At 35.6% G+C, this 14,141-nt stretch overlaps 1 protein-coding gene across 1 annotated transcript in view; it reads right to left on the reverse strand.

Moving 5' to 3' along the window:
- The window catches only part of Tmem244 (transmembrane protein 244), a 32,190-nt gene that overhangs the window by 3,100 nt on the left and 14,949 nt on the right, over nt 1-14,141 (reverse strand). The window contains exons 2-3 of the mRNA XM_042696559.1: nt 4,698-4,783; nt 3,022-3,095 (exon numbers count right to left, since the gene is read on the reverse strand). Coding sequence (XP_042552493.1) covers nt 3,022-3,095; nt 4,698-4,783 — 160 coding nt within the window. The remainder of the gene's footprint in view (nt 1-3,021; nt 3,096-4,697; nt 4,784-14,141) is intronic.

A 14,141-nucleotide genomic window follows, 5' to 3' on the forward strand; every position in this document is an offset into this window, starting at 1 on the left:
TATCAAACTTTAAGGTGACAAATATATTAGATATAGCACCAAAGTCCCTTTGTTAATAATGCCACTTTTTATTTAAAAAAATTGTTTCTTTCTTTTTATAACCTAGCCACTGATTGGTATATCCATATAATTCAGGAATCAATAAATGTGGGCAGGTAAGCACTACATATTTCAAAGCAGAAAATAAAATAATCACCTTATTTTCTATTGTGCAGAAGTAATTTATTAACCAGCAAGCTGGTGATTGCTCAGTGAACAAGGCATAACACAAACAAGTCCCAAACACCCATCTTTTGAAAGGCATCAAGCTTATTCTTCTTCAAGGTTTCAAAAGTTGAATGAATAATTCATAACTGACTGCATTTCAATTGCATGGACGTTCCTTTGGCCAGTATAGATTGGGTAAGTATATTCCACATCCTAAACTCAAGGAAGTGGCTGTGTTGTTCATGCTGAGCTCTCTTCTACCAGACGGTCTCCTTCTTCCAAGAACATGGAGATGCTTCTTTTATCAGCATTTAGAGATTTTTGTAGGTTAAAGTTTAGCTGCTTGGAAATATGACTTTAGTGCTTAATGAGCTGTATTTGCATATGTTATTGAGGGGTATTTAAGCTCCATTTTTGATATGAAAGAAGAAAGTACAATTTAAAGGAAATCATACAGAATCTGAGGTCAGAACACCAGCATTCTATTCTCACCTTCACAGCTTAAGAGTTTTAAGAACTTGAATAGGATTTTGACATCTGGATCAATCTGTTCCCTTTTAGTTAAACTGGAAATGGAACACAGTTTTATCTACCTCAAAATTTGCTGCAAGGATTTTAGTTTAAAATGAAAGGAATTTGTAAATTATTACTTGTGCCAGACACAAGAAAGGTATTAGTAATTAAAGTGGTTTCACCTGATATACATTTTCCAGTGTCCTAATTAAAACTTATCTCTTGAGTAACAGAATTATTGAAGCAGACCTTATATCCAGGCCCCTGAGATTACTCTTACATTTTATGTCCAAAATTAAACAACTCTAGATGCTCAAAGCAACAACTTTGAAGAGTGATAGCATTTATCTCCTAAAACCCCAAATTTGAGATTCAATAAACTGTGGGTTTATTGATATCTTTGTGAAAATGTTCTTATTCTGTAACATGATATAAACTGAGCTGGACATCGTGAGATCATCTCTAAGCTTTACCCTGTATAAACAATCTCCTCCAATAAGTCTTTGTTGTCCTATCTTTAATGACTGGCCTAAAGACAGACTTAAATAATAGCAGTTGAGTTTTAAATCTCTTTTCTTACTTAACACACATATATGGTCTATACTTGACTCTTCTCATTGCTACTATTTCTTTATCAGTTCTGGAGTGTCTTGGTTTAAAAAAAAAAAGCAAATTTATTTTCCAATAGGGAGATTCATGAAGAGAAGTAAGTTAAGACAAAACATTAGCTCTATTGCAACTCCTTACAATAATCATAATCACATATATTTTGGGCATCCAAAACTGAATAAATAATGGCACTAGAGAGTTCATGTATTTGAGAAGGATGTTTTAAAGGTTTTTATTTGAATTCAGTAATTCTAGGTGACCATGTTTCCTATACAAATCACATTTGAAATTTAATTTCTTTGGCCATGGGCAATTTTGAATATTTACATATCCCTCCCCCTCCCACAAAAAAAAGATTGCTCCATGGACTTCTAGTGAATTAATTAGGGAGAAGTTTTACAGAATATTAAGAATTATTACATGTAGAAAATAAATCTATGACTATTTACTTTTATTCTATTTACAGATATTTCCAAGGTGTCAATAATGGAAGATGACATTAAAATTTTACTTTTCCGAAGATGAGGCAAACTCACAAACACTCTGAAAATAACTGTTTGACATATAGTCAAACAGAAGTAGATGCTTTTATTACCATAAATACAGCTTATGAATAAACAATGTATTCATTAAATTTAAAGGAAAGAAATTTTCTTAAGTATATTCTTTCTTATTGTTGTTTCTCTGCAATTAATTGTATGTTTTGTAAAACTTTGTTTTTCAATTGACACATCGTAGCTAAACATTTCTAGTATCATGTGGCATTTCAGTTCTAATATATAATCTGTAGTGATCGGCTCAGGGTAACTGGCTTATCTATCACTTCACACACATTAATTTCATGTGTGTTGAGCACATTCCAGATCCTCTCTATAACCTGTTCTGAAGTATTCAATTAATTATGGTCCATCTTTGATAGACTACCGTTCTATAGAATATTTCCTCTGCAACAAAGAAGAAAAATAATGGAAAGCAGAAATGTATGAAGTTGAAAATGAAAGTTTTCTGTGATCCCAGTTGGGAGATAACAATTAGTGGCATAATTTTTTAGACTTCTTATCACTGACTCCATACATTTAATTCTTCAAAAATGAAATTATGTTGTACAGACTCCTTCACTGCCATATTTTCTATTTTGTATCTCCCACTTTTCTACATCAGTTCTACATCAGTTCATTGTTCTTATCCCGCTTTTCTTTAGAACACGCATAAACAAAAATTTATCCACAATACCTTAAAAGTTCATGTAAAAGTTCTATTTCCCTTCTCCTTCTTATATTACCCTGTTACATGGTCCAGAAAAGCCACTTCAAAATTTTATAACTCTTTTCCTAATTAATTCTTGAAGCCAGATATAATATACCTGAGATTGTCTAGAAAGCCTAATATTTTAACAGTTTTTATTTTAAAGAAGTTTTGAGGGGCTGGGAAGGTGGCTCAGTGGTAGATCGCTTGCCTTGCATGCATGAGGCCCTGGGTTCGATTCCTCAGCACCACATAAGCAAAAAGAAAAAAGCCAGAAGTGGCGCTGTGGCTCAAGTGGTAGAGCAGTAGCCTTGAGCTGAAGAGCTGAGGGACAGCACCCAGGCCCAGACTTCAGGCCCCACGACAGGACCCCCCCCCTAAAAAAAAAAGAAGTTTTGATTTTTGGAGGCATTTTGGAGGACAGGATTGAAAATTAATAATAATTACCTTTATAATTTGTGTTCAGCCATGAAGGACTCATTTTGAAATCAAATGGGGCCAGGATGTCCAAGTCATATACCCTGAGGTGTAACAAATGAAAATGATTTACATTGAAAGAGATAGTTTATAACTGTGCACATCAAAGATTCTCATATAGGCCACTGAGTTTCCTCATGTTGAGCACATTTGAAAACTAACCAACTTGGATGGCCAGCACATACTACACCACCATATACTCTTGTCTACATACTCTTGTCAAGAGTCTACATTTTCTTCTTTGCCAATTAAATCCACGCTGTCAACCATTTGGACTTAAATTTATTTTGAGATGTCTGATGTAATCTTTATAGTTCCTGCTAAATGTGGGAGAACTTTAAATACAGGGAAAGAAAGGGATTAGAGGCACCAAGACCCAGGTTCTAATCCTGGTGGCATTATAATGGTGAACTTGGACAATACTTAGCCTCTCTGGGCTGAAGTTTCTTAGCTGTAAATTGAAGAGATTAAACTGTGAGATTCCTTCTGATTCTAAAAACAGAATTTATAAAGCATATACCTAAACTTTCTGCTGTGCCCAGGTTTGCAACTGTGTATCTAGTCAATAAGTTAGCTGCCAGCTGGAGCTTTAAAGTCCAATTTTATAAAAATCTGAACCGCTGGCCCAGGTTCATTATAAACTCTTGAACTACCATGTTCCAAGGACCCCAAGTCTTGAAAATTTCCTGCTCCAGGTATGGTCTAAGCATCTCCAGCCCGGGCAGATGCTAGACTATGTATGAGAATTACATGATTCCTCTGTAGTTTGGTAAGCATGTTGAATGACATTCTTTTTCCATTGCAAAAGCCACTCCAACTACTTTTGTTATTAATTTTCAAATTAAAATGGAATTTCTGGCTTGTAATGGAATTACATTATGGAAACATTTAATTTGTTGGAAGTTACTTGTATATATATATATATATATATATATATATATATGTATATCTACATCTACATCTATCTATCTATCTATCTATCTATCTATCTATCTATCTATCTATCTATCTATCTATCTACATAGTTTATTTCAAAGCAGTTTTATTGACAACCTAAATTTGTAGAGAAAATTTTCAACCATAGCAAGACAAAAAAATTACCTACAAAACCATGGCCTCACACTTCCATAGAAATGATACCATTAAAAACACATAGACTATCTTTTGGATTATTATTTACATTGGACAAATGAAGACACTAAAATAAAAGAAGCTCTTATGGCTTGGTCAATATAAATTGGGAAGTTACTAAGAATCTAGGCCAGAACCTGGCTAGAATTAGGTATTCTTATCTGTCCAAAGCTGCTTCCAATATTTATCAGAAGATATGTAAGTCAAACCCACATGATCTGTAATCACTCATTTAGTTCAAACTTCCTCTGATTGACTACCAGCTCAGGAAGTAATAGACTCCCATTCTCTTTCCCTGACAGTCATCCACTGAGGTAAGAAGAGTTCTTCCTGGTTCTATTCACTATCATTTCATGATAGTTACTTTGATTATTTTCAAAGATAGGACATCGAATTATATTTATTTTAATTAATTCAAATGCCATAAAACTCTGAATTTTCTAATCTCTAAAGACCTGTCAAATATTAAACACAAACTCCTTTATTATTCTGTTAGAAGACAATGTGCCACTTACTTGAGTATCAGGCAGAACATGTATAGAGATGCATAGTATACTGTGTAGAACAGGATGACACATACCAGAAGGTTCTGCAGAACAACCTGTGGAGAAGGCAGACATAAAGTCCAAGAGCCTGGACAAGGAGGTTGGGGACCACCTTGGTATGATGAATTGCGCTTAGATAGCATTGACCAGCCTCATATGCTTAAAGACCCATGTGATGGGAGGGACTTCAACATGAACAGGGAAAGCATGACTGATAGAAGAGGCTACCACAGTTTACATGTGACCCAAGGTCAACGCAGTACAGAAATCACTCACCCTCCATCCCCTAAATCGAGTTTGCTACATGTCAGGATTTATATTTTACCTTGTCAGAATTATTCTATATCTCAGCTGTAGTGATAATAAAAGCAATAAGAACAGGTAAAAAGATTTTTGAAACAAAGCCCCCTACATGATAATACAATAATTAAATCCGTTTTCAAGAATCTGTAGAGTAATTGGCTAAATCACAATCAAAGGTCCTGGAATGGATTCTTTGCACCTGAGCCTTACCAAGTAGGCATCACAGATTAACAGGGACCAGATGGATTATTCAACCATTGTCTAGCCTCCAAGTGGAAAAACATCCCATTGGATTCCAGTCTTGTAGAAGATATCACAATAAATTTCAAATGGATTAAAGGCTTAAATGCCAAGTGAGAAATTGGTAGAAAATATTTGAAGCACAGTTATCTCAGCAAAGCTTGACATGTACAGTATATAAGCTCATACAAATAAAAGGGGCAAGCAAACCAATTGAAAAATGAGCAAAGTATATTAGTAGATGTTCCATGTGGAAAAAGGAAAACAATAAAGTAAGAAATAATCAAAGCTTGCTCAACTTCCTAGTTCATCTTTTAAAATATGTATACACATATGTATATATGCCCATATACTTTAATCTATCCAACTGTTCATAGGTACTGAGGCTTAGTCTATAACTCATGCCTGAATAAGTTTGGATATAGAGGTATGTCCGTTCTAAGCTGCCTTTGATTCCTTTAAGCACCCTTAAACACATATAAAGGAAGACACTCCTTTATAACACCCAGGAGTGTTATAGCTAGATCATATGGTACTTCTAATTTTAGTTTTTTGAAGACTCCACATGATAATCTCCATAGTGACTAGACTAATTTACATTACTAACAACAATGTATGAAGATTACTCTTGCCTCAAATCTTCATTCAGAATTTGTTTCTGTTCGTTTGGTTTCTTGGTGATAACCATTCAGAGATGAAATCTCAGTGTAGTTCTGATTTGCATTTCCCTAATGGCTAAAGATATTGAACAATTTTTCATATATTTCTTGGCCATCTGGGCTTCTAACTTTTGTCAGTTCATGTGTCTATTTTAATGCATTATTTGCTTTTTGGATGTTTAATTTTCTTGAATTTATTTTATATATTCTGGATAATTCTAGCTGGTGGATAATTGGCAAAGATATTCTACCATCTTGTAGGTTGTCTCTTCAATCTGGTAATTACTTCTTTTGTTGTGCAAAGGCTTTTAATTTGAAATAATCCCATTTGTCTATTTTTGCTGTTATTGCCTTGAGCTACTAGAATTCTGATGTTTATGCCTATAGGTTAAAATGTTTTCTGAAGGCTTTCCTTTAGTAGTCTCAAACTTTCATGTTTTACAATAAAAATTTGGACCCATTTTGAATTAATTTTTGTCAGAGTAATAAGGATCTTGTTTCTGTTTTGTACATGTGGATATCAAATTTGGCAAGCACCATTTGTTGAAGAAATTGTCTTTAATGCATGTTTTTGGTTCATTTGTCAAGAATCAGATGCCTGCAACGGCTTTAATTTTTTTATACTACATATTTATATCAATACTTAAAAAAATTGAACAGTACTATCTTCTACTTGAAAAAATGCTAGGTGATTACTTTATTTTACTTCAACCTAAAATAGGATGAATAATATAGTCTCTAAATTAAGATATAGTTTCAAACAAAATGAGATTGTTGCTATTTCTATATTAACATCAAACTTTATTTTAATTTTGTAATATATTTATTATAAATATTTGATGTTACAATCAAAATAGAAGATTATGCTACATAGAAAGCCCACAAACACTAAATATATAAAAGATTTTAGAACTAATTTTGAACATTTAAATTGTATTTTGTGAATAATATTTGTTGACAAATTGTACATTTATATGCAGAAACATCTATTTTTCCCCAGCACATTATAAAACACAACATACAAGTATAACATTAAAGTAATACATTTTTACAATGAGTTTGTAGGAATACTTTGAAAAGCCACACATACTTGTTGTGAGTAGTTCCCTTTTTCTACCTGAATCAGACCATGGCATCCCCCACTTGATATCTTTGAATCCCAGATTGTCACCAGGGTTCAGTCAACCATTTTTTTTTCCCATTTAACATAGTCACTGAATTGAGCAGCAGTACAACATGAAGCAGATATGATACGGACCAGTGAAACCTAATCTAGCAGTTGTTCTCAAATGTATAATATCAGACAGACCTTGAGGGTCTGTTAAAATGCAGATTGCTGGACCCTAGTCCTAGAGTCTCTAATTCAAGAGATCTGGGATAAGTCCCAAGAATCTGCATTTCTTTCTTTCTTTTTGTAAAAATAGGAATCTGTATTTCTAATGATTTCTTACTTGATGTTAGTCTGTTGTTCCTCTGATCACACTTTGAGAATCATTTACCTAGAGGCAAGAATCAGTAAGTTAACAGACAACTAAATACTGATTGGCACTATGGTTGAGAAGTATTCAGAATAGTAAGGATGCTCAAGGGAGAAACTGGGTAGTCTGGGTAGAGGGGTGTGTGTGTGTGTGTGTGTGTGTGTGTGTGTGTGTGTGTGTGTGTGTGTGTGTGTGTGTGTGTGTGTGTGTGTGTTGGGACACAGACAGGGAACATGTCTCCAGGAAATGCACAATAACATTTATCATAGGTGTACACTGGATCAGTTGCTGTATCAGGTATTGTCTTAGTTAATCCTTACAAAAATTCTCTTTTGGGTCCATTTTATTCCTTAAAAGAAAGTGAGGATCAGTGAGGTTTATTAACTTTTTACAAGTTTGACAATACTTTCCAGAGCTAAGACTCCAACTCTGCTCTCTAACTCTTAACCATTTTGCTGTTTGTGATGAGCTAGGCTGGGCGTGGAGAACTGCCACACAGGAGAAAGGCACTTGTGAAGACATGATAAGCTAGAGTGTTGGTTAGAGTGTTCAAAAACTTGAGGTCAATTGTGAAAGGAATCTAATGTCCTGACGAAGACTTCTGAATGTCTCTGAAGGCCTTGGGGAGACTGAAAGCTTGAAGGAGCAGTGTCGATTGGAGGAACCATTAGGTAGAAAAAGAAGTTAAATGGGTCTATAATAACCTATAGCAGCTGGGGAGCTGGAAATGAGGACAGATGTGCAAGCTACTAAGAGAAAGGAATTGAAAAGTTACATGTGTTAAGGGGGCATGGATTATACCTCCTGATGTTCAGATTTGTTTGACTGAAAGCACAGTAGAAGTAGCTAGATGAGTTTCAAATTTTTTGATTAGGAATGTAATCATTGATCTAGTAGAGTGCTTTCTGAAATAAAATGCAAACTACATAGTTAATTTAACAATTTTCCAGCAGCTACAGTCATAAAAAAATTTAAAGGGTGAAGTTAATTTTTAATGACACTGATTTAAGCCAATATATTTAGCATTCCAACATATTATAATTTCAACATGTACAAAGTATTAAAATAATTAATGAGATATTTTGTCATTTTGTTCATACTATATCTTAGAACGCAGAGCGCATTTTCCTTGTACCACATCCCCATTTGGATTAAGCATATTTCAAATGCTTAAAAGCCATATGTGACCATTGGCTACCATATTTAGATAATATGGTCTTCACTTCTGCCTCTTGTTCCACTTGATAGTCTAATTATACTAAATACTAAATACTGAAGGACTTCTATGTAAAAATCACTGTATCCAAATTTCTTATTTAATTTATCCTGCACCCCACCTCTAAGCACATATAAAACTATGGTTGATTGTTGTCTGCATATCACATATTCCAAAGCTGAAGCAAAAATTACTTCAGAAACATCTCAAGTCACGTGGCCTGCATTTGACCAGACTCTAGTTAAGATTATAGGACTTCAGCCCTTTTCTTGACCCTGTGCTGTCCTACCTAGCATTTAGTAGGTTTAAAATAAAAACATATTGAAAAATCAATTCTTCTTCACCACATTATTTTTAAGATTCTGAAACAGACTTTAATAGGGGGAGTGAATGGTCCAAGGGTATACAATTATCTAATGGTAGAGTTGAGACTAGAAATAAAATCATATTGAATTACTAAAGGAAAGGCCTTAATACTGCCTTCCAAAGGACTAAATATACAACTTCATTGTGAAACAAATATTATTATTGGGCTGGGAGGGCGGCTCCGTGGTAGAGCGCTTGCCTCGCATGCCTGAGGCCCTGGGTTCGATTCCTCAGCACCACATAAGCAAAAAGCCGGAAGTGGCGCTGTGGCTCAAGCGCTAGAGCGCTCGCCTTGAGCTGAAGAGCTGAGGGACAGCGCCCAGGCCAGAGTTCAGGCCCACGACCGGACTCAAAAAAAAAAAAAAAAAAAAACACTTGGACGGGCTGGGAAGTTGGCTCAGTGGTAGAGTGCTTGCCTTGCATGCCTGAGGCCCTGAGTTCGATTCCTCAGCACCACATAAGCAAAAAGAAAAAAGCTGGAAGTGGCGCTGTGACTCAAGTGGTAGAGCCTTGAGCTGAAGAGCTGAGGGACAGGCCCAGAGTTCAGGCCCCACGCCCAGACCCAAAAAAAAAAAAAAAAACAAATATTATTATTGCATTCTAAGAAAATCCAATACATGTAGCAATTAGATATTTAGCTACTGCCAAAATTTTTATTATTCTTTCAAAAAGATATTTAGGTTCTGGATCAAACTATAAAAAATCATTAAGAAATTAATGAGAGGCTGGGAATGTAGCTTAGTGGTAGAGTGCTTGCTTAGCATGCATGAAGCCCTGAGTTTGATTCCTCAGTACCATATCATCATCAACAACAACAAAAAGCCAGAAGTAGCACTGTGGCTCAAGTGGTAGAGTTCTAACCTTGAGCAAAAGAACCTCAGAGACAGTGCCCAGGCCCTGAGTTTAAGACCTAGGACTGGCAAAATAAAAAAAGAAGAGGAATTAATGAGAAATTTAGTTATTTTGACTTTACTGGACTCTTTTTTTTCTTTTTTCTGTGGGTCAAGGGGCTTGAACTCTGGGCCTGGGTACTGCTCCTCAGCCCTTCAGCTCAAGGCTAGTACTATACCACTTGAGCCACAGCACTACTTCTGGCTTTTTCTGTTTATATGGTGCTAAGGAATCGAACCCAGGACCTCATGTATGAGAGGCAAGCACTCTACCACTGAGCCACCTTCCCAGCCCAAACTTACTGGTCTTTTAAGGATGTTAAAAATTATTAATTTTTAGGGCTGGGAAGGTGGCTCAGTAGTAGAGTTCTTGCTTTGCATGTATAAAGCCCTGGGTTTGATTCCTCAGCACCACATAAACAAAAAAAGCTGGAAGTGGCACTGTAGCTCAAGTGGTAGAGTGCTAGCCTTGAGCTGAAGTGCTGAGGGTCAGCACCTAGGCCCAGAGTTCAAGCCCCATGACTGACCAAAAAAAAAAAAAAAGAATTTTTAGAGTTTTTATAATGATATTATATGTTTAAAGTTCTTCCTTTTAGAGATACATAGATTTCAGTGAGTTTTGTTTTTCTATCATTATTCATAGATACAATGTATTTTGCTACTGCTCACCCTTTAACATGCTCTACCACCTATCCTCTCAGTATCACAATTACAAACAGGTTATCTATCTATCTATCTATCTATCTATCTATCTATCTATCTATCTATCTATCTATCTATCTATGCATACACACACACACACACCACACACAATTTGTGTGTATTTATCTTTTAGGTCTAACATCCAGATATAAAATATGTGACCTTTGTCCTTCTGAGCCTGTCTTACTTTACTTAACATGATGATCTCCAATTCCAACCACTTCTCTAAAAATGACAATTTTATTCTCCTTTATGACGGAATAATACTCCATAAGTGTATGTACCACATTTTATCCATTCTTCAGGTGTAAAGTATCTAGAATGTTTCTATAGCTTGGCTCTTATGAAGAGTGCTATAATAAATACTTGTGTACAAGTGGTAATATTGTGCCTAGACATATTCCTTCATATATATGTGTGTGTGTATATATATATATATATATATACTCGAGTATCATTGGATCACATATATTTTTATATTTTGAGGAACTTTAACACTGATTTCCAAGTTTATATTCTCACTAACAGTGTATAAGTCATATTTCCCCCATCTTCAACAATATTTGTTGTCATTTGTGCTCTTGAAGCTGGGGAAAGTAAGAGTAAATAAATAAGCTGTCTTGACCTGATAAATACTGTATATGCATGTATGTATACTTCAGGGAAACCCCTTTGAACAATTAGTCTACATTGAAAACCATGACAGAAATGTGAAACAGGTCCTATCTGTGTGTAGCTACCAATGAGGGAGGAGAGAGTGAACAAAAAGAATGAAAAGAGTGATTATGGTCAAAATACCTTATATGTGTATGAGATAATGGAGCAATAAGCTTATTGAAATTGGTTTGTTGAGAAGGAGGAGGGAGAGTGATGGAGGGATGATCCTGGTCAAGATATATTTTATGTGTATATTGACAGGTCAAAATGGAGCCCCCTCCTTGTACAACTAATTGATGCTAATCAAAATGTGGGGGAAAAGACATAGAGTGAAATATTTGTAAATAATATGAAGCACAGTTAAGCTTCAAAAGACAAACACACATGAAGAAATGCTCCAATATCTCTGGCTATAAAAGAAATGAAAATTAAAACAATACTGAGATTCCAGTTAGAATGGCCATTATCAAGAATACAAACAAGCTGGGCAGTGGTGGCTTATTCCTTTAATCCTAGCTACTCAGGAGGCTGAGATCTGAGGATCATGGTTTAAAGCTAGCTTGGGTAAGAAAGTCTGTGAGACTTTATTTCCAATTAACCACCAGAAAACCGTAAGTGGCACTGTGGCTCAAGTGGTAGAGCACTCACCTTGAGCTGAAGAGCTGAGGGACAGTGTCCAGGCCCAGAATTCAAGCCCCACAACCGACAAAATTAAAAAAGCAAACAATAGCAGATGCTGGCATGGAGGTGGCCCAAAAGGAACCCTAATATACTGCTGGTGGGAATATAAACTTGTTGAGACATTCTAGAAAGCAGTATGGAGGTTCTTCAGAAACATTCAACATAGAATACTATCATCTAGCAATTCTATTCCTGGGCATTTATCCAAAAGATTGCAAACTAGGATATAGTAAAACCACCAACACAACCATGTTCACTGCAGCACTATTCATCACAGCCAAGGTATGGAATCATCCCAGATGCCCCTCAATGGATGAATGGATAAAGAAAATGTGGTATATATACACAATGGAATTTTACTCATATATTAGAAAGAATGACATTGCATCATTTGCAAAGAAATGGAAGGCCCTGGAAAAATTATGGTAAGTGAAGTAAGTCAGGCTCAGAGACAAAGATTGCATGTTTTCTCTCATATGTGCAAAGCTAGAATTGTTTATAAACATGTAAGTAAATACATTGGGTAGTAAGCAAGTGCATACAAATGAATTAACTGAAATACAGTAGATTCAAGGGAGAACTGAAATAGTGTGATTCCTTAGAAAGACAAAGCCAAAGTTCAACAAAATAAACTAAAGGAAATGTATACTTGAAATAGGTGGGGTGGGATCAAGATGAAAGGGTACACAAATGAAAAGGAGAAGTGTGGGGGGGGATGTAGCCAAGAATTCAATGTATATCCTACAAATTTTAAGAAAAGTGTTAGTTTGGAAGAGGTGGGTGAGAATGTTGAGAGGGGTGACATTGATCAAGATGTATTATATTAATAAACTATTATTAAATGCCAACTCTTTTGTACATCTAATTAAAGGTAATTAAAAAGTGGGAGACTCAGTAGATGAGTGGATCAAGAAAATGTGGTAATATACATATATTACCACATGTGTGTGTGTTTTTATATATATATATATATATATATATATATACATATATATATGTACAGTGGAATTCTATGCCTCCATCAGAAAGAATGACATTGCCCCATTTGTTAGGAAATGGAAAGACTTGGAAAAAATTATACTAAGTGAAGTAAGCTAGGCCCAAGAAACATAGGTCCCATGGTTTCCCTTATTTGCAATAACTATTACATGTCTAGGACAAGCAAAAAAGGTCAAAAGCTATGTATATATGACCATATAAGATGATGTTAAGGGGCTGGGATGTAGCTCAGTGGCAAAGCGCTTGCCTAGCAAGTACGACGTCCTGGGTTCGATCCTCAGTACCAAAAAAGAAAAGAAAAAAAAAAAAAGATGATGTTAAGTTAAATGAACCCCAAGACAGGGACATAGGGGATTTTTTTTCTTTCTTGCTATTGTTTTTAACGTACTTATAATGTACTATGTGATTTTTTTTTTGTTTTGGGGAGAGGAAGGGAAAAAACTAAATGCTTAAATAGGGATACAGGTTGATGCATTGTAACAATGAGATGTACAAGTCACTATGTTGAAAACAAACTTTACAACTTGTGGGGGGGAGGAATGGAGGGAGGAATTGGGGAGGTGGGGAGGGAAAGGATGGTAGGAGAAAAACAAACGAGGAGATAATAATGCTCGATAGGAAATATGCTCATTACCTTACTCATGTAATTGTCGCCCCTCTGTACACTACTTTTACAATAAAAAACATATTTTAAAAAAGTGGGAGAATGGATAAAAATGTAGATGCAATAAGTATAATATAAATTGGTAAAGATGAATAAGTGGGGTTCATTATATTGTTTTATTTAAATATCTATAGATATTTATCCATTTAAAAAATTTCTCAAGCTCGGAAGGTGATTGCTTCAGGTTCTAAGCATGGTATTACCGAGTGGCACATCTAGGCAATGTTGTCTATCACAGCCTGCTATACTAGGGGGTTGGCAGAGGGCTGGGTTGGGATTAAGGCGCAGCCCTGTGACCCCATGCGGAGAGTGGGTCTATGGCTGGTATCCAGCCATCAACTTGCTGGCAGAAACCTTAGACTCAAGTATGATGCATCATATTTCAGCTTTGCTTCCATAGCTGCAAACGAACTACTGCATCTCTATTTGCTAGAGCACTTGAGCCATGTGCCTGAGGCGAACACACATCATCCAAAATAGATGATTACTTATCTAAGGCATCAAGACTACAGAAGTGCTCGAATTGACGTTTCAGACAAGGGATGTGGAGAAAAGAAAG

The sequence above is a fragment of the Dipodomys spectabilis genome, unplaced genomic scaffold, assembly GCF_019054845.1.
Source record: "Dipodomys spectabilis isolate Male_0828 unplaced genomic scaffold, ASM1905484v1 ptg000001l, whole genome shotgun sequence".
Lineage (NCBI taxonomy): Eukaryota > Metazoa > Chordata > Mammalia > Rodentia > Heteromyidae > Dipodomys > Dipodomys spectabilis.